The sequence below is a fragment of the Hibiscus syriacus genome, unplaced genomic scaffold (genome assembly GCF_006381635.1).
Source record: "Hibiscus syriacus cultivar Baekdansim isolate YM2019G1 unplaced genomic scaffold, ASM638163v2 tig00110403_pilon, whole genome shotgun sequence".
NCBI lineage: Eukaryota > Viridiplantae > Streptophyta > Magnoliopsida > Malvales > Malvaceae > Hibiscus > Hibiscus syriacus.
In genome coordinates, this window is record NW_024062723.1 from 132342 (window position 1) to 154914 (window position 22573).

The 22573-nt window shown below is 33.4% G+C and overlaps 2 protein-coding genes, 1 non-coding gene and 2 pseudogenes across 6 annotated transcripts; 2 read left to right on the forward strand and 3 right to left on the reverse strand.

Moving 5' to 3' along the window:
• Nucleotides 1-1863, reverse strand: LOC120123883 (annotated as a pseudogene).
• A 3288-nt stretch (nucleotides 1864-5151) lies between these two features.
• On the reverse strand, nucleotides 5152-8852 carry LOC120123737 (ubiquitin domain-containing protein 1-like). Of its 3 annotated transcripts, none has more exons than XM_039142555.1 (5): nucleotides 8583-8852; nucleotides 7446-7568; nucleotides 5603-5722; nucleotides 5347-5446; nucleotides 5152-5239 (listed from the first exon to the last, which is right to left on the reverse strand). In XM_039142555.1, the coding sequence occupies exons 1-4, from the start codon at nucleotides 8617-8619 to the stop codon at nucleotides 5382-5384; spliced, it is 345 nt and encodes a 114-aa protein (XP_038998486.1). In that variant the 5' UTR covers nucleotides 8620-8852; the 3' UTR covers nucleotides 5152-5239; nucleotides 5347-5381. The 3 variants fall into 3 exon arrangements, 2 of the variants coding, with proteins under 2 accessions (XP_038998486.1, XP_038998485.1); XR_005516214.1 differs by having other exon boundaries at nucleotides 5156-5239; nucleotides 5331-5446; XM_039142554.1 differs by lacking the exon at nucleotides 5152-5239 and having other exon boundaries at nucleotides 5296-5446.
• A 4995-nt stretch (nucleotides 8853-13847) lies between these two features.
• Nucleotides 13848-17684, forward strand: LOC120123738 (protein transport protein Sec61 subunit alpha-like). 2 transcript variants are annotated; one of them, XM_039142556.1, is made up of 8 exons: nucleotides 13848-13955; nucleotides 14771-15128; nucleotides 15589-15816; nucleotides 15992-16346; nucleotides 16431-16558; nucleotides 16710-16845; nucleotides 17265-17527; nucleotides 17627-17653. In XM_039142556.1, the coding sequence occupies exons 2-7, from the start codon at nucleotides 14785-14787 to the stop codon at nucleotides 17502-17504; spliced, it is 1431 nt and encodes a 476-aa protein (XP_038998487.1). In that variant the 5' UTR covers nucleotides 13848-13955; nucleotides 14771-14784; the 3' UTR covers nucleotides 17505-17527; nucleotides 17627-17653. The 2 variants fall into 2 exon arrangements, with proteins under 2 accessions (XP_038998487.1, XP_038998488.1); XM_039142557.1 differs by having other exon boundaries at nucleotides 17265-17684.
• Nucleotides 17685-19890: 2206 nt separating this feature from the next.
• LOC120123830 lies at nucleotides 19891-21493 on the forward strand (annotated as a pseudogene).
• Nucleotides 21494-22239: 746 nt separating this feature from the next.
• Nucleotides 22240-22312, reverse strand: TRNAK-CUU. The gene has a single exon. It is a non-coding gene; the product is annotated as a tRNA-Lys (tRNA).
• Nucleotides 22313-22573: the final 261 nt, after the last annotated feature.

Here is a 22573-nt window from a genome sequence, read left to right on the forward strand (position 1 = left end):
TGCAAGTAATGGCCTTATTGTTGCATTATGAAGTGCAGTGCTTGTGTTGCTCCATTCTAGTTTTCTCCATGAGCCGTATGTGAAAGCCTTCCGGAAACTGTAAACCTGGAGTTCGGACTGTGTTTCCGCCTTCTATCGGTTCCCACATGAAAGGCTCGACGATTTAGACGAGTCCGATATTGCTTGGCGTAGAAACAAACATCTTGTAATTTGCTCTTACCTGTACTTGGTAACCGGGCAATGCAGAAACACAGCCATCTGCACCAGCGAAGTCTGCTCCTATGCAGAATCTCATGCCACCGCCGAATGCCATGAAATTCTTCGAGGCTTCATTGATTTCCCCTTGCTGCAGTGAAACAAGTGAGTTTTCAAGGTAAAATAATTGGGTAAGTGGATGGAATTTCCAGTATGCTATTAACCCACCTCCCATCTTGATTGATTAAAGGTCAAGGGCACAGCTGGTGGACTCACCATTACGGCCCAACCGGCCAGAATGGTATATCCTGCAGCAGCATACTATCACCAAATTTGATGTTATTATAGCTTTCTTAAACTGTTCAAAAAATGGATCCCAAAGCATACCTTTGAATTCGATTTCTCTTAGGGGGTGTTTGGATAGGGGAATGTGGGATTCCCATGGGAATGGAATCCACATTCCCCCGTTTGGTTAGCCCGGGAATCCTATTCCCGGTAATGTAAGATTACCAATAGTGGATTTTTTGGGGTATATTACCGGGAATGTCATTACCTCCCTTTCCTTAGGTATTGTTGGATTACCGGCGTTTTGGACTAAAATGCCCTTAAATTTTTAATTTTTTTCAAAAATATATTTATTCTGTAATCGAATAATAAAAATTTTACGAAGGTTAAATTACAAATTTATCCTTAAATTATTTTAGATTTACAAAAAAAATCTATAATTAAAATTTTATATGAAGTTCAAGGGTTAAAATAAAATTTTACCCTTTCATTAAACTTTTTTTTTATTTTTAATTTTGTAAAAAATATATAAATATTATGAATTTAATTTTTTTAAATAAATATATAAATATTTCCAACTTGTAATATTACACAAATATATAATTAGGACAATTTGGTCAAATATACATTCCAATAATCTTTTATTCCTTTAACCAAACACGGTAATCTTACATTCCTGCTAAGCCAACCAAACACAAAATACAACATTCTCAGTAATGCTATTCCTTGGTAATCTTACATTCCCATAGGTAATCTTATATTCCGTGAACCAAACGCACCCTTAGTGCTTTACTGAAAATCGCGGCGCTATATTTGCAAGTCTAATGGTTTCATTGATGAACTGCAACTTACACTTTGTCAGTATGGAAACAAAACCTATATACGATCAAAGGACGAAATTTTCTCCTGGAATGTGTATGTCATGGATTTATATTCTTTCCATGTAAGTTCAGAGTCTGTATTTTTCCTGCTTCGTAGAATTGCTTCATGTTCTTCCTGAAAAGTTGGTTAGTTTAAGTTCATTTTTTTTGGCAGATTTAGGAATGATTTAACCCTTAGCCTTTCCAGAACTGAAGGGTGGTCGGAGAGGAATTTTACTGCCATTGTTAGAGCAAAGGACGTTGTTTCGAAACTAGCAAATAGTAGAATGGACATCAAATCCAAAGCGATTGCTTCTGTTAAGATTGTTCCCTCTTTCTCAAGTTCTTCAAGGACAAAATCGAAGAAGTCGACTTGGTTCTTCCCACGCATTGCCGCCCGCCTTTCGTTTAGCAGCTTTTTTAGAATTTTCATTACATTTTCCCTTCCCTGTAAACATTTGTGATAGGCAGTTCCAGGAATATTCAAAGGGAAGGAGATCAATCCTTGCATGAAGGTAACGAAGTTTCCCTCAGATTCTTAGAGCCACTGCCTGGTTCACAACTTAAGCTTTTTGGCCGTCAGATCATTATACAATAAAGACTTGAACTCAAATCCGATCCAACTCAAACATAATCTCTAAAAAGCCGACTAAATCCGACCTAACTTCAAATATATTTTAAAAGAATCCAACCCGATATAATCAAGACATGTCAAAACACTTCGAGTTCAAGTCTCTTGTCACCCCTAACTTAAATCGGATGCCAATGCATGCAATTGTTTGATAGATTAATTACAGGGTAAACTACACCCATAATCATTGGACTATTGATAAGATTATATTTTTTTCACCTAGACTTTAAAATATTATATTTCCATCGCTAGAATAATCGTTATTATCATTTTATGTTATTAATTTCTAATGGGTGATGACCTTCTAATTTAATAATTAGTATAATAAAAACATTTAATTATCAAATTTTATATATTTTATTCTTTTAATTTATAATAATAATTTTATAATTTTTCAGTTTGATCTTTAATAAACTAAATAATTCCCACAAATCAAATCTTCAAATGCTTTATAATTTAAATATGTTTCAAACTCGTTTTTTTTTTAATTTGACGGTAATCTAAGTTAAACATTAACTTACTGAATATGACTTGATAAAATCATGTCTTAAAATCTCAAACGACTATCGTATGTTAATCAACATGTTAACGTCCATCTTAGACTGTCATCATTTTTTAATGAAAACGATAAGTCTAAAACAAATAAATAATCAAATAATTATTTTATAACTTTTAATAATCGATTAGCTTAACAAAATAATTTTTAATATCAGGTGGGGTGTATGAACGGCGTGGGGGTTGTGGTCAATACGTTGCTGCTCCTTCACAACATGTTCTACCAAATTCGTATCCATTAGGCTGTAAAGCTGAGGGAGACTGGTCAAGTAATTGATTCAGGTGAAAGTTAACTTCTTTTGTTCAATCATGCTCCGCAAACGTGGTTTGTGTATGTGACATCTTTAGTACCTCGATTATTATGTTTGTCCCGTTTTGACCACTTATTTTTTTTCAAAGTCATATATATTATTTAATTTTAAGATAAAAAAAGTATTAAAAAATTATACTTTAAAAAAAATCAATGTGATTCTTATATTATTTTTTTTAATATAGTCTTCTTACTTAAAAAATAAAAATAAAATATTCTTTAGATCAACATTTTCAATTATCAACCGTTACAATATTTATGTGGTAAAGAAATAAAAAAAAAGTAGAAGATTCACACGCGCATATGGAACTGTAAAATAAAAAAAAAGTATATTAAAATGATTTAAATAAACAATTGTCGGTATTAAAATAATCTTTAAAGAAACGGGTCACGTTTTATTTAAATTTAGTTTTTTTATTAAATTAATTACAATATAATATATGTTCAAAGACAACTCTCAACCTTTCGACATTAAAAATTTACACATCTGATATTTATGATACTCAACTCCGAAATCCTAAAAAAAATTACAATAATTCTTTTACTACGAAAATCACTTAATTTGTGTTAGTTAAATTTAGTGGAGTACAAGTGCGGTGGGCTCATAACCCAAGTGTCTTAGGATCAAAACCTAGCTCTTATATTTAATGCTTGCTTTTCTTTCAATTTTTTTATTATTTCTGTCTAAATGCCACCAACAGGTTGTGCTATTTTGTGTAGTTTTTCTAATTCTCATTTTGGAATGAAGAGCAGTGCCTTACTGAATAATTCTTTCCAGGATTCAACACAAATTTTCAATCAACAAACTTTAAATTTCAGACCAAAAATCCTCAGTAAACCAGCCAAGTGATCAGAGAGTGCACAGTTCGATTCAATTAGATATACTTAATTCGCTTTGTTAAAATGTTATACATAATCTTCCAAGTTCAGACAAGGCTCAAAACAACCACCATTTCTACATCAAAAGCCTAATAAACAACCTTTGCCTGTCCATGCCCAGAGGAAAACTATGACCATTGATTCGCCCATCACTCCTTTATCACTTCCTAAAGTGTCTCGTTCGACAGAGACAATGAGTTTTTATGAAGGTTATTGGATTTTGATGTTGATCGTCGTTCTCGATGGAATGTTTTATTTTTCTTCGTATATTTAGGTTTAATATTTTACTTTTGTATGAGTATTTTTGTGAATATCGTCTCCAGATTTCTCTCTATACTTCAATGTATTGTAATTTTGATTCCTTCCATTATTAATAAAATCCAGTTGCTATTATTAAAAAGAAAACAAACTATATCAATATCTTGCGACGGCTACGTGGTTGTGATCGGTTGCGATGTATCCGTTCTTTCAAACTCTTTAATTACATTAATTTTAGTTTAAATGTAATAAATTGTTTCCAATAATCTATTAAGTAATTTTAATAATAATAAAAAATAATATTTTCTTTAAAGTCTTATTTTCGAACAATTACTTACTATAATTATTTTCGTTGTAAACATCTTTTATAATCGTACTAATTTTATGTTCGATATTTTCACTTTATTTAAATGTATTTTCATATTTTAATTCTTGAAAGATAATATTTGTTTTGGAGATTTTTTATTTTCTTTATTTTTTTTCATTTTTCAAATTTTAAACACTCCTTTATTTTTTTTCTCTTTACAAATTCTTAATAGTTTTATTCAAAATTTTAGAGAATTTAATTGAGTTTTCATTTATTAATTTTAATAATTTTATATTATTTCAGTAATTGTTTTGAATATAATCCTAAATTATCTCTACTTGTTTACTTTTAAAAGGTATATAGACTAAGTTACATTTTTGGAAATGATGGATGAATCCACTTCCTTTATAAATTTATAGGATCATAAAGAGTATTTAACCTAACATTTTAATTTAATTAATGGTTGGTTTAATATAAATTTAGAAATATTTTAGACTAAAATACATTAACTACAAGTACATTTCATGGTCCTAGAATTACAAATACATTTTAACCCATAAATTTTATGGTCCTAGAATTCGTTACGTACTTAATGTCACAAGACCTTCGTTGTAATGCTTGAGAGCCCACATGCTTTGTCTACATCTTCATGACTTTACCCAAAAGTCGCTTGAAGGGCACAGAAATCGAGTTGTAGATATTTTAACTCGAGTTGATTTAAAATATTATAGTTTGAGTCCTTATGTATGCAGAATTACCTGTGATTCGAATCAGTATACTTAATTCGTTTTGTTAAAATGTTATACAGTCTTCCAAGTTCAAACAAGGTCAAACGACAACCATTTCTACATTAGAAGCCTAATAAACAACCTTTTGCCATCAATGCCCAGAGGAAAACTGTGACATCTTTCTTGATTCAAACCAATGTTATCGTTTTCATCAGAGAAACTTACAGCAACCTAGTGAACATCAAAAGTAAACATAAGTTAAACCGGAACAAAAACGAGCAGTCCTAACGTTTATAAAGGGTTTCAAAGAAGATGAATGTACATGATTTACATTCAACCTCTGCATGCATTGCATTCTGTATTCTCTCTATCTTCAACTCTCTCGGATCAAGTTGGTTGGCTCACTCAAAACATACTTCGGTAGTTCATACTTGGCACCTGTAAAAGAGAGTTGATAAAGTTGGAAGAAATTTGAAGATAGAAAATGTGATGTTTGCTAAGTTAAATATTTTCAAGGAGGTTGAATCGTAGAGGTGAAGGAAGGCTCAAAAGGTTAATCATTTATCGAAGTTCGATTCAACAAAGTAGATTTACCTCTTTCGTCGTAGCAGACAGTTAAATCAGCAGATTGCACTATGACCCCTGCACTATCCACAATAGCTTGAGCAAGGGTTAAATCAGCTTCAGCAACAGCTCGAAGTGCATCCCAGATCTCTAGTGTCAAGGAAGTTGACATTTACGAGAAGTAGAAGGTTATTTGTTAAAAGTAAAAATGCTTTACCAGAAGCAGAAGGTTATTCAGAAAGCCATACTTGTTCAATTAACTTTCAATCATAAACTTCTAATGTTTCGATTCTACAGTAAAACTACACAGCATTTTAGCAAAGAAACCAGAATTCTTGTTGAGAAAAGAAATTTAAGACGTACAGCATGTGATATTTACTCCTAATTGTTTTTAAAATCATTTTATTGTTTGAAGTTTCTTCCTTGGTTCTCTCTGTTCTTCTCCATTGCTTTTAAACTCTCCCCTTCGTTTCTCCGATTCTTTTCTTTGATTTCTTTTAAAATCATATCCCATTTCTGTATTTTCCTCCCTTGGAAGACATTCATCCATCTTGAAATCATAGTCAACAATTGAATCTCAACTGCTGTCACCGAGTACTAAGAGTTCGTACTTAGTCTAGTGATTTTCAAAACTCATTGTAAGCTCTCAGTAAGACCTGATTTTGATTAAAGTAAGTGCAACTAAAAAGTATGTTTTCCTAAAACATAAGTGACATTAGAGTTATAAACTGTCATCTTTCACTCGGCACAACTTACTCTGCCTGTGTATTTAACAGGGAAGGGAATTGACACTGCTATCAGAATCTCCTAAATGTCAATGTTTAGTTTTACAATCACATACACGGAGAACCTTCTAATGAGACCTTTAGTTCCCATTAATAACTCTACTTTCGTCAATCAACACTAAAACAAGTTATCTTTACCGTATAGTTTAACCCTCTCAAAATTCATGTTTTAATGGACTGGTTTGAGTTCCAATATTGGTCTAAATTTCGCATCACGAAAAAAATAGGCTTAAAGATCACTTTTGCCCCTGTAGTAGACCCAATTTATAATTTTCGCCCCTACAGTATTTCCGCATCAATTTAGCCCTCAAAGTTGTTTAATTATATCGTCCTATACCCTAAACCCTAACTTAAAATCGTAAATCCTAAACCCAAAACTCTACCCCTAAACAATAGTAAATATTTTAAACATTGATGCAATCGAGCAACTTCGAGGGCTAAATTGGTGCGAAAATACCATAGGGGCAAAAATGATAATTTGGGTCTACTACAGGGGCAAAAGTGATCCTTAAGCCTAAAAAATAAAAATAAAAACAGCTAAAGCAAGCAAAATTAACTAAAATCACAAGATGATTTTTATCTGTTCATTCATGTCTCTGTCTCTGTCTCAGTTTTTCTTCTATTTTCCTTATGGGTCTTATTTTCAGTGGATTACCATGCATTCTTAAGTAATATTTCAGATAATCCAAGCTCTTAACGTTACATATGAGGGACAAGGGGCTTAATGGATGTACAATACTACACATCATTGCATGAATCCAAGTATATAAGTTATAATTTTATATTTACAATCCAGGGTCTGACTTCAGAACCAACTTGAAAGGACATAGATCAATTCAGTCTGATTCAGTTTTCCAATGAAAACAGATCCCCGCATAACTAGCTAAGCATATTGGTGGTTAGTTGCCCTTATAAGATCATCATTCACTCAGTTTTTTCTATTTGGTCAACTCAAGATCAACAAAATTTCTTCTCACCTACAAAATTGATAATCATGGATAGATACTTGTAATCTTATGCATAGAAACCTAACAGTTGATTTCCAGCAACAGAGTCAATAGTGGTTATATGTTATAGGCAGCAATTACCTTTCCTTCCACCATAATGAGGTGCAGTGTCCCAAAACTCTTCACGCATCTGCACAAGTTGAGACTTTGTTATCGGCTGAGGATGTTTCCAAGGTTTTGGCTTCCGGATCTTTTTCACATTCCCTATTGGATCCAAAAGAGTTCACTGTATCATTTACTACACATAAACTTCAAATGCAAATCTAAAAGCGTGAGTTCGTATTCCATGTTTACCAGGAAGAATTAGTTAATTAATTAACAGATGGTAACAAGAAACTAACCACCCAGATACACAAGCACTACTTGTTTTGAAGATAGCATGCTTGGAGCTCAGACTACAAGGATAAAATTTTCCCACATAATAAGAATGCGGAGCTTAATTCAACCGATTCATATAGCCACCATTAAGTGGTGGCATTCAGCAAGTTCCAGATCAGAATCCAACATCCACAATCCCTTCTCCTCACACCAAACCGAGACCTTCTTTGGACCGAAACAAAGTTTCCTATATGATTATGAATTATGCTAAGCTGATCCACCGATATACATATGACGATAACATGAATGAAAAATATAATTAAATATAGCCCATTTCATGCAGCGAAGACCTTTTACTCCTCCTCCTTATTCTTCTTCCTCTTTTTGTTGCATAATTTGATCATGAATCTCCAAATTTTCAAATATTGAATCCTCAATACAAAAGCAAAATAGTAGAGTATAAACAAATTAAGAATGCAGTTTCTTGCAACTCCAGAAACGCCATATTTCTTTATTGAAAGCTGAATGGAAAACGTTACAAAATTCAGAACAGCTGGGAAACGAATTAAGTACTAATAGCAAGCTAATGATCAAACATTCAAATAATCATTCCAAATTTAGCAACTCTCAGACCCATTTGCCTTTTCCCTTTTTTTCTGAAACAAAAATTAACAAGTAAACGAAATTCAAGCGGCAGCCTTTTAGCTGCTTAGAAAATATCAGAAACTTTTACCGGTCAATCTAGAATTTGACTAGTTTAGCTCAATGTTTTCTCGAGCTCAAACAATTCACAGATGTAGTCAATTGTCATTGTTCTTTAAGCTTCCAACTTTCCCGACGATTTTCATAGCAACCAAACAAGAAGAAAAAACCAAAGCAAACAAAGTAAAATAGCCTCACCGTCTCCTTTGGCCGGCGTCGATCCTGCACATCCCATTCTGCTTCTCTTCTAAAACCCCAGATCAAAATCCCACAATTTCCAAAACCCAAAAAAGGAAATTTCTGTTCTTTTGCAGAGCAAATTCTTGTCCGTTGAAATTTGATTGAAGTCAAAGTTTGTTCTGAGAAGAGAGAAAAGGAGAAGAAATGTGCTCCGGTGATAAAAAGGCTGCGGTTTTCCTGTGAGTTGAATTAAAGGAGAAATTTGATCGATGATTGAGTAAATAATTATGTAATAAAAGGAGAAAATATATAAATATAATAATCGTGAATCGATTGAGAGAGGTGGTTGGCTATCATCTTCCTTCTTCATGACTTTACTTTCCGCTTTTATATTATTAATAATTTTTCTAACTTTTTTCTTGGGCATCCAATCATTTATTTTATCCTTTTAAGTTTTAACTTCACAAATCAAATACATTTAGCTTTAATTTCTAACAATTAAGTCCTCAAAACTTTTTTCCCATTTTTGATAACGCTTAAATGTATAGGAAGCCCTGAAGTTATATTTATTTCTTTTAATTAGGTATTTATTTATTTTAATTGAACCATATACTTAAACTATAATTCATGTTGTTATCTTTGTCTTTAAATATATAAGAAGTCTTAAAATTATATAAATTTTATCTAAAAAAGAATAAATATGTACTGTGTATGTCAAAAATATACATTTGTACGAGCATAAATATAGCGGTAACGATGACTAGTGTATTAGTCTTATTGTTATTCACTCAATAAACGCATGTTTAAAAGATTATATTTAAACACTTGAAAATTTTAATAAAATTTTCAAATCCTACATTCTTTAGATATATGAGATTTTCAAGTGTTTAAATATATCATTTTAAACATATATTTATTAAGTGATTAAAGATAAAATTAATATTCTCTCTGTCCCACCAAAAGCGTCTTCTCTGATTTTTAAAATTGTCTCATCCAAAATGTTCTATTAAAAAAGTTAACAAAAATAACATTTATATTTCATTTTTTACTCTTATATATCTCACTCTTTTACACATATAAAGACAAATATGTCAAATTTATCAATCAACTTTTAAATATAATTTTATCATTTTTCTTGATTAAATATATCTATCAAAACTATGTGCATTATCAATATAAAACAGAAATTATGGGACATAAAAAATATGTGTGTCGTCATCATTATTTAACTCGTGTAATTATGTGTCTTCGACATAGATTGTAAATATTTATTTATTTTTGACAAAGTTCATATATTTTTTATATTTTTCATTTCTCCTTTTTTTTCATTATTTTAATTTAGTTTGTGCTCATATTATTGTCATGTAAACAACGCACATTATAAGACACCCGCTTTTGTGGGGTTTTTGTCGTCATCATTATTTAACTCGTGTAATTATGTGTCTTCGACATAGATTGTAAATATTTATTTATTTTTGACAAAGTTCATATATTTTTTATATTTTTCATTTCTCCTTTTTTTTCATTATTTTAATTTAGTTTGTGCTCATTATTGTCATGTAAACAACGCACGCCTTGTGCCTTTGTAGAGGTAAAACCATCCATCCGACATAAAAGAATTTTTCAGATAACCCAATTTAATATTTGGATAAATGATCTCGTGTTCTACAAGACTTGAGGTCCACGAGATATTGAATTTATCGCGGGATTTTTAATATGGACCTCGAGTTCTACAGGCGTGAGTTTTATGCATTTCTAGCACACGATACAAGAGCTTATAGGCATATTCGAGGTGTTTTCTCGGGTTGGAAATTGGAAAATTTTCGTAATTTATAAGATTAGAGACTTAGTATTAAAACTTATCTTTCAGTTGAGGCTAATATCTGCATATACAAGACATTGTAAACGTGGTAAAAATCGCATTGAAATGGTTCCAAAGCTAGGTATTGTGCATAAAGAACAAGCTAAAATAACTTGATATGCATGTCCAACGGGAAGCTTAATATGCATATTAAATTTTATTACAAAAATTCCCCCCTATCCAAAATTATTTGAAAAAATAACCTCAAATGGTCCACCTCGCCTTTTGCAAAAAAAAAAGTTTAAACAACATTGTGTTTTGTAGGGTACGAGATCCATCTGACATAAAATAACTTTTCAGATAACTCAATTTAATATTTGGATAAACGACCTCGCGTTCTGCAAGACATGAAGTCCATGAGATATTGAATTTATCGCGGGATTTTTAATATGGATCTCGAGTTCTGCAAGCGCGAGTTTTATGCATTTCCAACACACTATACAAGATCTTATAGGCATATTCGAGGTGTTTTCTCGAGTTGAAAATTGGAAAAAATTTCGTAATTTATAAGATTAGAGGCTTAGTATTGAAACTTATCTTTCAGTTGAGGCTAATATTGGCACATACAAGATATTGTAAACGTGGTAAAAATCGCATTGAAATGGTTCCAAAGCTTTGTATTGTGCATGAAGAACAAACTAAAATGGCTTGATATGCATGTTCAATGGGTATTTTCGGGAAGATAATAAGAAATTTTTTATAATTTTTAAGTTTAGAGTCGTAGTATTGCAACTTATATGTTTCAGTTGAGGCTAATACCGACACATACGAGATATTATAAGTGAGGTAAAAATTGCATTGAAAATGGTTTCAAAGCTTAGTTTGAAACCAAAAGAAATTAAAAACTAACGAATATATTTTGTTAATTATAAAAGTAGTAGTATAATAAAAAAACACAATTAATCGATACGAGGGTCTGACCAAATAGGGCATTTATTCTTCATGTGTCCAAGATTACTACAGATAGTGCATAGTTTCAATTTTCCGGTTCTTTCTCGATGTTCAATCAAATCATCGTCACAATAAATCTGTGTTAATCGTGGACGATCCTTTTTCTTCGCGCCGTAGTGCATAATGTGGTCATATTGTAGGTTTATCATCAACTTCATCTGGATCAACTTCATTTCCAATGGGAAAAAACTCATGTCGATAAACCTTGAATACGGTTTCAAGTAAGCATATCGGATCAATGAATATTATGTAGTGAATCAGTACAAAAGAACAAGCAGCAATGACTTGCACACGTGTGTATTTGAATGTTTAGAAGACTTCGCATTCGTAGGTTTTTTTTCGTATATTAACCACATATGTGTTGTGTTGTATGTTTTCCAATGACCTCAAATATTCTGAAACACAAAATTTATTTTGTTCGCGAGAGACTCATGTCACATTCATTGCATTTGAATGCTACACAAATATTTGAGATTTTGTGCGGAGGTCTGGGTAGATTATGTAGCCACTTGACATCCGAACAATTGCTTGCTTTCTCAAGATTGCAAAAAAGGTTGCCAACTAATAATATGTCGTTTTGACAACGAAAGTAATAGGAAAATGTTGCGCTCTCTTCAGTTATGAGTTGATTGTCTTAGTCAAGTTCGTTGTCATGTGACCATATCATTTACCCCATCAAATGAGCGAAGCCATTTCTCATTTGGGATTTTAGCAAGGTAGTTATAGCCTTGTAAATTTTTTCCTTTCCCTTCTTAAAGCATCTCCTCAACCTCACGTACGGAATGCGTGTGACCTATCCATTAAAAATGAAATAGTTAATTAGAAATAATAAATGAAAATATAACTTAAACCCAAAAGAGTGAAAGACGTACTTATTTGAAGCACCATTAGGCGTCCATCTTCACTCTTGAACTTTAGCAAATAATTTGCAGCAATATAGTATAAACAATACCGCTAATAAATATAGAGAGGTTGTTAAGACTGCCACATACGCTGGATTGCCTATTTGATCTATATATCTCTGTCAGAAATAAGACATATCCCATCATGTCTATCACACATAACATGTGATAGAACATATCTTCATAAGTTCTTAAGGAAGAATTTTCAAGAGTCTATATCTTCTTTTTTGACTATTGCGAACGCAATGAGAATAGTTTTTCTATTTTCGTCTTGTGCAACCGCAAATAACAGTATTTATGTGTATATGTCGTACAACTAAGTGTCGTCGATCTGAACCATCGACTTGCAGTCGCAGAATGCTTTAACTCACTGCAAAAATGTCCAAAATAGTCAGTAGAATTGGCACACGCATTCTACGAAACGATCACTTTCGTATACTGGTACATTTTTCAATTTTACAACCATTCTCGATATGTATTTCTACATCATTTTAAGTTATGGTCGCAACTCTTTGTATGATTCCTCCCATTGGCCATACAATTTTTGTTGGGCCTGAGACCTTGTATATCATGTTATATGATAGTTAATTGTGTAGCCGTATTGATATGTAATTAGGATTTTTTTTTAATTAGGATAATTTTTAAATTAGAATTTTCTTTAAGATTAAGATTTTTCAAATTAGGATTCTTTTAATTTGGATTTTTTTAAATTAATATTTTTTAAATTTGGATTTTGTTTAAGATTAAGATTTTTTTAAAATTAGGATTTTTTAAAATTTGGTTTTTCTAGAATAGAATTTTTTTTATTCTTTTTTAAATTAGAATTTTTTTAAGATTAAGTTTTTTTTGAAATTTAGATTTTTGTTAATTATGATATATTTTTAAAATTATTATTTTTAAATTAAATTATTTTTTAATTTAGTTTTTTTTTTAAATTAGGTTCTCCTTTTATTTTTTTAATTTTAGTTTCAATTACAATAAATCTCGCCATAAATTCTTGAGCCGCTTCAATTTCTCGTGACTTCGCGTTTTGTAAAACGCGAAATCTTTCATCTAAATATTAAATTGAATTATCTGAAAAATTATTCCACGTTGAATGTCTCACGCCTTGTAAAACGCGAGGTCCTTAAGTGTTTTTTTTTCAAAAGACGAGATATTCTTATATGGCCTAGGGTCATTTTCCAAATAATTCTAGCTTATTTTTTTTTACTAAACTAATAAAAAAATTATAATAAAAATCATGCTTTTTATATGATAAAGAAGATATTAATCTAAAAGAATTTAAAATAAATTTTATTTCTATATTAACTTTTCTACGATATTTGAGTAAAAAAAATCCAATAAAGGTACAGTACATTTATGCGTATCAGATTTCTTAACAAAAACGTCCAAATTAGGGATTATAATATCCCAAAATGAATGAACGTGCCAAGTACTGCAATACTTCCCGTTGACAAATTTGACAATTTCCCCTGTCAAACTTGCCGCCTCCCTAACCACGTCACTCTCACAGTCCACGTGTCTTATCCTCATTCGCCCGACGTCGTTCCTTCTATTTAACCAACAGTAACGGAGCCGTTCACGGAACCCTACTTAAAACCCAGCCAGCACAGTTTCCCCTCAGAATTTCCGAATTCACCTCTTTACTCTACGATTCCTGCATTTCCAGTGCGTACGGTGAGCCTCATTTCTGTTCATATACCTTTGTTTTTGTTGATGTTGATGTTGATTATGATTCTCAGTTCATATTTTTTGCTTCACTTTGTTTTCTGGTGATTTGTTTGTTCTTTTAAAGATCTAATTTTGCTGATGGATATTGAGTAGGGTCTTCTGTGTATAGCGGAAATTTATTTATTTTTTCTTTTTTTTTTTAAATTTTTATTGTAAATTTCATTGAAAATTGGAAGGTTTTTGCTGGTTTAAGGATAAGTTGTTTAAGGAAATGAGGATTTGAAGCAAGTTTCTGAGTTTAGATCCCTTTCAGTACTTTCCAAATCTGTAGTTTTTTCCCGTGCATCTGTTAAGAATTTAGGGCCAGCTAAAAGAGAAACCTTTATATCGTTTGAGACACCTTGTTTAGGTGAAGATGTTGATGAGCTCATTGAAGATTATTGGTTGGAAAACTATTGGAGAGGAGAACCTCCTTTAATTTAGTAGCGGATTTTGCTGCTTCTTGCTCATACAGCTATCTGATGCATGCATGTTTATGGAATTTCTGTTTTGATGTTCCTTTCAACTGTGAAACTGCTGTGTCTTTCAAATAAAATCGAAAGGGGCAATTTGTTTTTTTTATGATATGAGAATGAGTAATCAAAGAGGAGTTTATATATACCTTAAAGTTTTGTCAACGGTTCTGTTCCTGAAAAAGATTAAAATTTGCTGGTGTGTAGTGTTTTACCTCTCCATTGTTTCTTGTTAGATACCGTCCTACTTTGAGATGTTTGACAATATTGTTCTGTTTTAACTAATATATATGTTATTATTTTTTACAGTTGGATAAAACAAGATGGGGAGTGGATTTAGAGTGCTTCATCTTGTACGACCCTTTCTTTCATTCCTGCCTGAAGTTCAGAGTGCTGACAGGAATATTCCCTTCAGAGACAAGGTCATATACACTGTGATCTCTCTTTTCATTTTCTTGGTTTGTAGCCAGCTCCCACTGTATGGCATACATTCTACAACTGGTGCAGATCCATTCTATTGGATGCGTGTTATTCTCGCTTCAAGTCGTGGGACTGTCATGGAACTTGGAATCACTCCCATTGTGACGTCTGGACTGGTGATGCAACTTCTGGCTGGTTCAAAAATCATTGAAGTGGACAACAATGTCCGTGAAGATCGTTCCCTTTTGTAAGTATCTTTTAAGGGTGTGAACTTTATTTCTGTTTTTTATATTATTCAGGTAACTATTGTCACCGAATGAAGATTGATTACTTTTTTTGTTGGCTCTCTGTTGTTCAATATTTGATGGCTTCATGACTGCCATTAGACTTTCTCTTAAGGTTACTGGTTGTCAGACAGTGGAATCAGGAACTTTGCTGATGATAGCAGCTTGATTCTTGTCCTTCAGGGTTGTGCTTTAAAATGATGTTATGATAAGTCTCGTGGAGTATGTAATATTTTCTCCATGCATGAGAGCTTCTTTTGGTGTGCATCATGTGCATTACTCATGCATGCACCTGTGTTCATGCTTTATCTCTATGAGGTTTATCTAAGCAGCCTGGTTGCTTTTTTATTTTTCTTAAGCTGCAAATTGCTTCTTTAGTGTCCAAGATGTATAATTATGTATGATGAGTACTTTTCTTACCAGAAATGGTGCGCAAAAATTGTTGGGTATCTTAATAGCCGTTGGCGAGGCAGTTGCCTATGTTCTCTCTGGGATGTATGGTACTGTTGGCCAACTTGGAGTTGGAAATGCCATTCTCATCATCCTTCAGCTTTGCTTTGCTGCTATCATTGTCATGTGTCTGGATGAACTTCTTCAGAAAGGATATGGTATGGGTTCTGGAATTTCCCTTTTCATTGCGACAAACATCTGGTGAGCATTTGTAGCTTTTAATTCCTTTCTTTGCTTTCTTAATCTACTAAAAAAAGTTTACCAAGGATTCTTATTGTCTTGCTATTGATATTATGTAGCTGATTGTTGTTCCATGATGTAATCATTAGTAGAATTACAACTGCCAACTCTCAAAAGAGATTTGATTGATATACAGTGAAAACATAATCTGGAAGGCATTTAGCCCCACAACAATTAACGCTGGAAGAGGTGCCGAGTTTGAAGGAGCCGTTATTGCATTTGTCCATAATCTTTTAACTAAAGATAACAAGATTCGTGCTCTCAGAGAAGCCTTTTATCGACAGAATCTTCCAAATGTGACAAATCTGCTTGCTACAGTCTTGATTTTTCTAATCGTTATCTACTTCCAAGGGTTCCGAGTGGTTTTGCCTGTGAGGTCAAAGAATGCCCGTGGACAGCAGGGTTCATATCCTATCAAGCTCTTCTACACCTCTAACATGCCCATCATTCTACATTCCGCTCTTGTTACAAATCTTTACTTCATCTCTCAGGTACTGGAGTTTACTTGTATACATATGACCGGCTATGTCTGTTGCTTTTTAATATGATGCATCTAATCATGTATCCCTCTGCAGTTACTGTACAGAAAGTTCAGTGGAAACTTCTTTGTGAATCTCTTAGGCAAGTGGAAGGAATCTGAATATTCAAATGGTCAATCCATTCCTGTTGGTGGCCTTGCATATTATATCACTGCACCATCGAGGTGATTTGAACCTTTACTATTTTCAAAATATAGAGTATATTTTTTCCTGCATGGTCTCCAGTGCTAACACTTTCGTTAGGTTAATAACTTTTTAATTTGGGAATCTTCCTTATCAACGTATGCTGACTCTTCTTGCTATATTATCTTGCAGCTTAGCTGATATAGCGGCCAATCCTTTTCATGCGTTGTTCTATCTCGTGTTTATGTTGTCAGCATGTGCATTGTTCTCAAAAACTTGGATTGAAGTCTCAGGGTCATCTGCTAGAGATGTTGCCAAGCAGCTCAGGGTATGTGATCTACTCTTAAAATCCATCTTAGATTTACTTTGTTTCTGTACACTTGCTTTTGTGTTTTCACTTTATAATTGTAGGTTTTAGTTTTAACTAAGAGCACAAAACTTGGAGTTACCTTTTTTTGCAGAAAGCAAAATTTACGTACTTTATAAATTAGTCGAAACACTATGATTATAATTATACTTGGTGCGGAATCTGTACTTTGTTGTGTGCGCCCTTTTTAATGAAATAATGTGGCAAGTTTTCCCTTAAGCTTCTAAGGTTTAAGCCTTCATACCAAAATTAACTTTGCAGTCCTGGGATGATTGAGTACACTAGGAAAATGAGCATGCTATGCATGTAGTTCATCAGCTGAGGCACCACTACTCTTCATTTAGCCTTTGATGATTCATTTTATGTCTGTTATTTCGCAGGAACAACAAATGGTTATGCCTGGCCATCGCGAGGCAAGCTTACAGAAAGAGCTGAACCGTTACATTCCCACAGCTGCTGCATTCGGAGGCATGTGCATCGGTGCACTCACAGTTCTGGCAGACCTTATGGGAGCAATTGGATCAGGAACCGGTATACTTCTTGCTGTAACAATCATTTATCAATATTTCGAGACTTTTGAGAAGGAGAAGGCCAGTGAGCTTGGCTTCTTTGGATTGTGAGCTTAGGCTTTGACTGAAGGAATAGTAGCTTATATACCTTGCAATATGATGAACAAATGATGAGAACACTTGTTATGTGGCTTTAGTTACTTGAGAAGAGGCTTTAAAACTTCCCCTTGGTGTGTGTAAGTTCAATGTTAAACTATACCGTCATAAGTCTAGTATTGTATAGTTCCGTCACGTCTCGAAGCAATTACATGGTGAACTTATTCATTCTTCACATTGATTTATTTATGAAATCCAAGGCTAATTTTCTTTACTTTGTATTGTTACTGCATTAATTTCAGTAGTAGTTCAAAGATATAGTAAAACTAAAGTAGTTCAATTGGAATTTTACCCATTTGACTTTATTCCTTCTCGTAGTTTGTTATCGTTTACTTCTTTGTATCATTCTCTTCATGTTTCCTCTTTTTAGATTTAGTTGGGTCTTACGTTTCTGTCTATATGCAGAGATTTTTATGCAGGAATTTATTTGCAGGAATTACTTCCCATTTTAGACGCGCATATGAAGACTGGTCAACTATGTATTTATTTATTTATTTATACATGAATTGCATTTTATCTTTATTTTTAATTTTCTGACTGTCAGAGGTCTTCCACGGAAGCTGCTCTCAACCTGGCGTTGGGGGCAGCCTACTATCCTACCTCCCCCTTATTCTATTACATATGAGAATAGGGTTTTGTTGTTGTTGTTAAAGTAGTTCAAAAACCGGTAATTAGAATTTATCGTCCGTTAAGGATGAACCAACCTATTATTCAGTAATTGGAATTTACCATCTAATAAGGATGAATCAGCCTGTAAACCGATAATTCTATACTTCACAAACTCAATCCAATATAAAATACATGAAGAGTGTCATTACAATAGACATCGCTAAATCACACATAATCATATTACGATTCGGTGCACGATAAATGCACACATCGGTAAATATATCAAATCACAATTACTCGTATATTACATGTAGTTATAGTCTCAAGCTCAGACAATCGCATCAACAAATACGATAAATAAGAGAACATATTATATATATTTAGTACTCATATACACAACATACATAAACACACTCAATCACTACTGCTGACAGCGTATTGTTTCTGCCCCATTGTGACTTGTAGTAAGCTTGGTGAACTCTTCTGGTCTTGTCTGCTCATTGCTTCCAAGAGTATTACTGTATTTTTCCCATCTAATTGAGCAGGATGTTCTTTTTTGGAGTTCTATAACTCCTTCATTGTGTTATTTGCCATTTTGCATCTTCTTATTAATATAAATGATTACCGAGCGGGAAAAATCTAAGCTATACGTTTTCCACATTCGGTAATACTAGAGTGAGAAAGTTTCGAGTCCATTGATGATCGCTCGGACAAAGTCGAGTCACCTTCAATCATTAATAATCACATATAAGTTTATTTCCAAACAATAATTGCAATAGAAAAGTCTAAATAATCAATAAGAATACTAAACAAAAGCTTTTGGATCAGAATTTGATGAAACATATTATAAAAACGAACTCAGAACGTCGAAAAATATCAATATATAAGCTTTTAAAAAAAGTCGACAGTTATTTAGTGGATTGAGTACACTATTAAAATGAGTATGCTATGCATGTAGTTCATCAACTGAGGCACTGTTACCCTTCATTTAGCGTTTGGTGAATCACTTTTTGTCTGCTATTTCGCAGGGACAAATATATTTTTAATAAATATATTATTTCAGGGTCAGGTCTAAATTTTATCTCAAAACGTTGAGTCGAATTCGAGTTGGGTGGAAGGTACATATTTTTCGAGTCGAATTGGGTGGACCAAAAATCTTATCCGACTTGACCTATGCTCATCCTAGTTATATGTACACATTGTGAAAAACTAAAAAATCATAAACGAATATTATATTATAATCACATAATAATATTATTGAAAAAATGTGATTATTTTATAGCAATATAATTTTTAATTTTATAACTTAAATTCTGTTTTATTATAATAGGAAAATAATTCTTTATTTTATTCCTCTATATACTTTTTCTGATACCACCATTTGAATAAAATATTAAGTTTGTTGTAGCTTTTTGAACTTTGATAACGTTATACGCGTCTTTTGAGCATCTCATTGAATCATTTCATTTCCATCCATTTTCTTCTTCTTCTTCCTCCTCCTCCTCCTCCTCCTCCTCCTCCTCCTCCTCCTCCTCCTCCTCCTGCCGTTGTTCTTGTCTTTCTCTTTTTTCCCGCCTTGTTGAAAAAGTGTACCTTTCTTTTTCAATTTTCAAAAGAAGGTTAAAGGGTCCCCCATTAAAGACCTCGGTCCTGTTAAAATCATTCCGCTTCTTCTCTTTTCGTCTAAGCCCTCATCGTTGTCACCATCTTCATAGATCTTTATTGCCTTTTGTTGATTCCTTCCTTCTTGCCTGTTAAAGTTGATCGAAGAAGCTCTCGCCGTTTGAGGCTACATTTGCGGATGGAAGCAGTGAGGCCATCGGCTGTTACTCCATCGAAGAGCAAATGGTCTCGAACTTTATCGAGAGTCCTTCACCGGCACGCGACGGCGGCGGGGGTTGTCCCGGACGACGGCGTTCACGAGGTTAAGCTGTATAAGGAAACCGAAGAATGGAATTATTGTAAGACGAGCAAGAGATTGTCCCAGAAATTTGACAGATTACACGATGAAGAGCGTGAAACGAAGGTGGCACTGGAAGCGATTGTTGCTAAAATATTTGCTGCTGTTTCGGGTATTAAAGCAGGATATGCTCAGTTGCAGCTGGCTCAGTCTCCTTACTATGCTGAAGGGATCCAAGGAGCCGATCAGATCATCGTCTCCGACTTGAAAAAACTGTCGGAACTGAAGCGGTGTTTCTCGAAGAAACAATACGATTTTTCCCCAGAACAAGCAATGTCTTTAGCCGAAATCCAGGAACTGAAAAGCCTTTCGACGACGTTCAAAATCACGGCAAAGAAACTGGAATCTCAGGCGAGACTCAAAGAGTCTGAGATAATTTTTCTCCGGGAAAAACTGGATGAATCCAACAAGCAAAACAGATCACTGGAGAAGAGATTAAACCAAAGCGGCCAGTTAGTCGTGCTCGACAACCTCCATCTTTCCGGTTTAAATTCCACCCAATTCATCACCGTCCTTAAACAAACCGTTAAGTCGATTCGAAGTTTTGTCAGGCTGATGATCGATGAAATGAAGTTGGCCGATTGGGATATCGATGCGGCCGCAAGTTCGATCGAAAGAGGCGTGGTGTATTGGAAGGAAGATGATAAATGTCTCGCATTTGAGTCCTTCATTTGCAGGGAAATGTTCAAATCTTTCCACCTACCATATTTCTCCATTTTTGGCAGCTCGGTACCAGAATCGAAGAAACATCCCCGAGTCTTCTTCGATCAGTTTACAGAACTCAAATCCATCAAAGTTACTGAATATCTAGCCATGAAACCGAAATCAACATTCGCCAAATTCTGCAGATGGAATCATCATTCTTTGGCAATTTGAGCAATAGAGAAATGTCGAGTTCCTATCAATTCCCAGACACAACATTCTTCACATCGTTTGCCGAAATGGCGAAAAGGGTTTGGCTTCTGCATTGCCTAGCACTCTCTTTCGTCCCAGAGGCATCAATCTTTCAAATAAGCAAAGGGTGTAGGTTCTCAGAAGTGTACATGGAAAGTGTAGGTGAGGAAGCATTCCTTTCGTCCGAATTCACACCGGAATCGGAACCAAGAGTCGCGTTCACCGTCGTCCCCGGATTTCGGATCCGAAGAACTGTAATTCAATGCCAGGTCTATCTATCACAATTCAAGACAAGGTAGTCCTTGGAGGACATGGATTTGGGGATGGTTGTTGTGGGGGATTCGTCCTTATTTTATATGGCCTTAATGATAAATGAAAGGCTAATTTGTTTGTAAGACACATTCCCCCAATTTTGTTAATCTCTTGGGACAGTTATGTTTGCCATTATTGCCATACTCTGATGCTTTCTGTATGTACATAATTATATAGTTCTTGGAACATATTTATGTGGTGCCATGCCATGTATTGCCAGAAGGGCTTATCTTTTTGTCTCCATATTTATCTTGTAGCTCTGTATTTTTTTTTTGTTAAGATCTGGGTTCCATGTCTTCGTGTATGTATATATATATGTAAAGAATCTAGATTAACTTTTAACCCAGACTTAACCTTGCAAGTCTTGTGGAGTTCAAAGAAATAATTTTAGGGTAAATTATGCGTTTAGTACTTAAACTATTAGTTTTGATCCGTTTTAGTACTTAAACTTTCAATTTTTTAAAATCATAGCTGAAATTTAGTTTTTGTTTCATTTTAGTACTCTACCGTTAAAAACTTTAGTTTTTGTTTCATTTTAGTACTCGTTCTAAATTTAACATTAAGTTTTGAAATAATTGAAAGTTTAGGTACTAAAACGGAGCAAAACTAATAGTTTAGGTACTGAACGCGTTAAGTTATAGTTACGGTACTAAAATGAAATGAAAATTAAACGTTAGACATGGTTTTGAAAAAAATTAAAAATTAAGTACTAAAACAGATCAAAACTGATAGTTTAAATACTAAATGCGTAATTTACTCATAATTTTAATTTATTATCGTGTTTAAAATTATTCGAATAAAAAAAATTAGCTGACCATATTCTCATATGTAATGGGGTAAGAGGGAGGTAGGGTAGTAGGCTGCCCCCAACGTCAGGTTGAGAGCAACTTCCGTGGAAGACCTCCAATTATGAATTGCTCACCGTGAGACTTGATCCCACGACCACAAGGTTAAGAGCCTTGAGCTCTACCAACTGAGCTAGGCGGGCAATTTATTCGAATAAGATAGTGACAAATAAAGTTCATATTATATAAATAATACAAAAAAATGCAATACAAAATCTAACGAATAATATAATGGGTAAATTACATATTTAATACCTAAATTATCAGTTTTGATCCGTTTTAGTACTTAAATTTTCATTTTTTTTTAAATTTAACGTTAAATTTTGAACATGTACTAAAATGACGCATATATCTATATGATTTTAGTAACTAAACTATCGGTTTTGACCCGTTTAAGTACTAAA

Excerpts from the sequence above, each read along its gene's own strand:
- LOC120123737 (XM_039142555.1), bottom strand. The coding sequence starts at position 8,619 with ATGGGATGTGCAGGATCGACGCCGGCCAAAGGAGACG. Across the intron at positions 5,723-7,445 it reads TCATTATGGTGGAAGGAAAG|AGATCTGGGATGCACTTCGA; the intron begins GTAATTGCTGCC and ends CCTTGACACTAG. Across the intron at positions 5,447-5,602 it reads TGTCTGCTACGACGAAAGAG|GTGCCAAGTATGAACTACCG; the intron begins GTAAATCTACTT and ends TCTCTTTTACAG.
- LOC120123738 (XM_039142557.1), top strand. The coding sequence starts at position 14,785 with ATGGGGAGTGGATTTAGAGTGCTTCATCTTGTACGACCCTTTCTTTCA. Across the intron at positions 15,129-15,588 it reads CGTGAAGATCGTTCCCTTTT|AAATGGTGCGCAAAAATTGT; the intron begins GTAAGTATCTTT and ends TTTTCTTACCAG. Across the intron at positions 16,846-17,264 it reads ATGTTGCCAAGCAGCTCAGG|GAACAACAAATGGTTATGCC; the intron begins GTATGTGATCTA and ends GTTATTTCGCAG.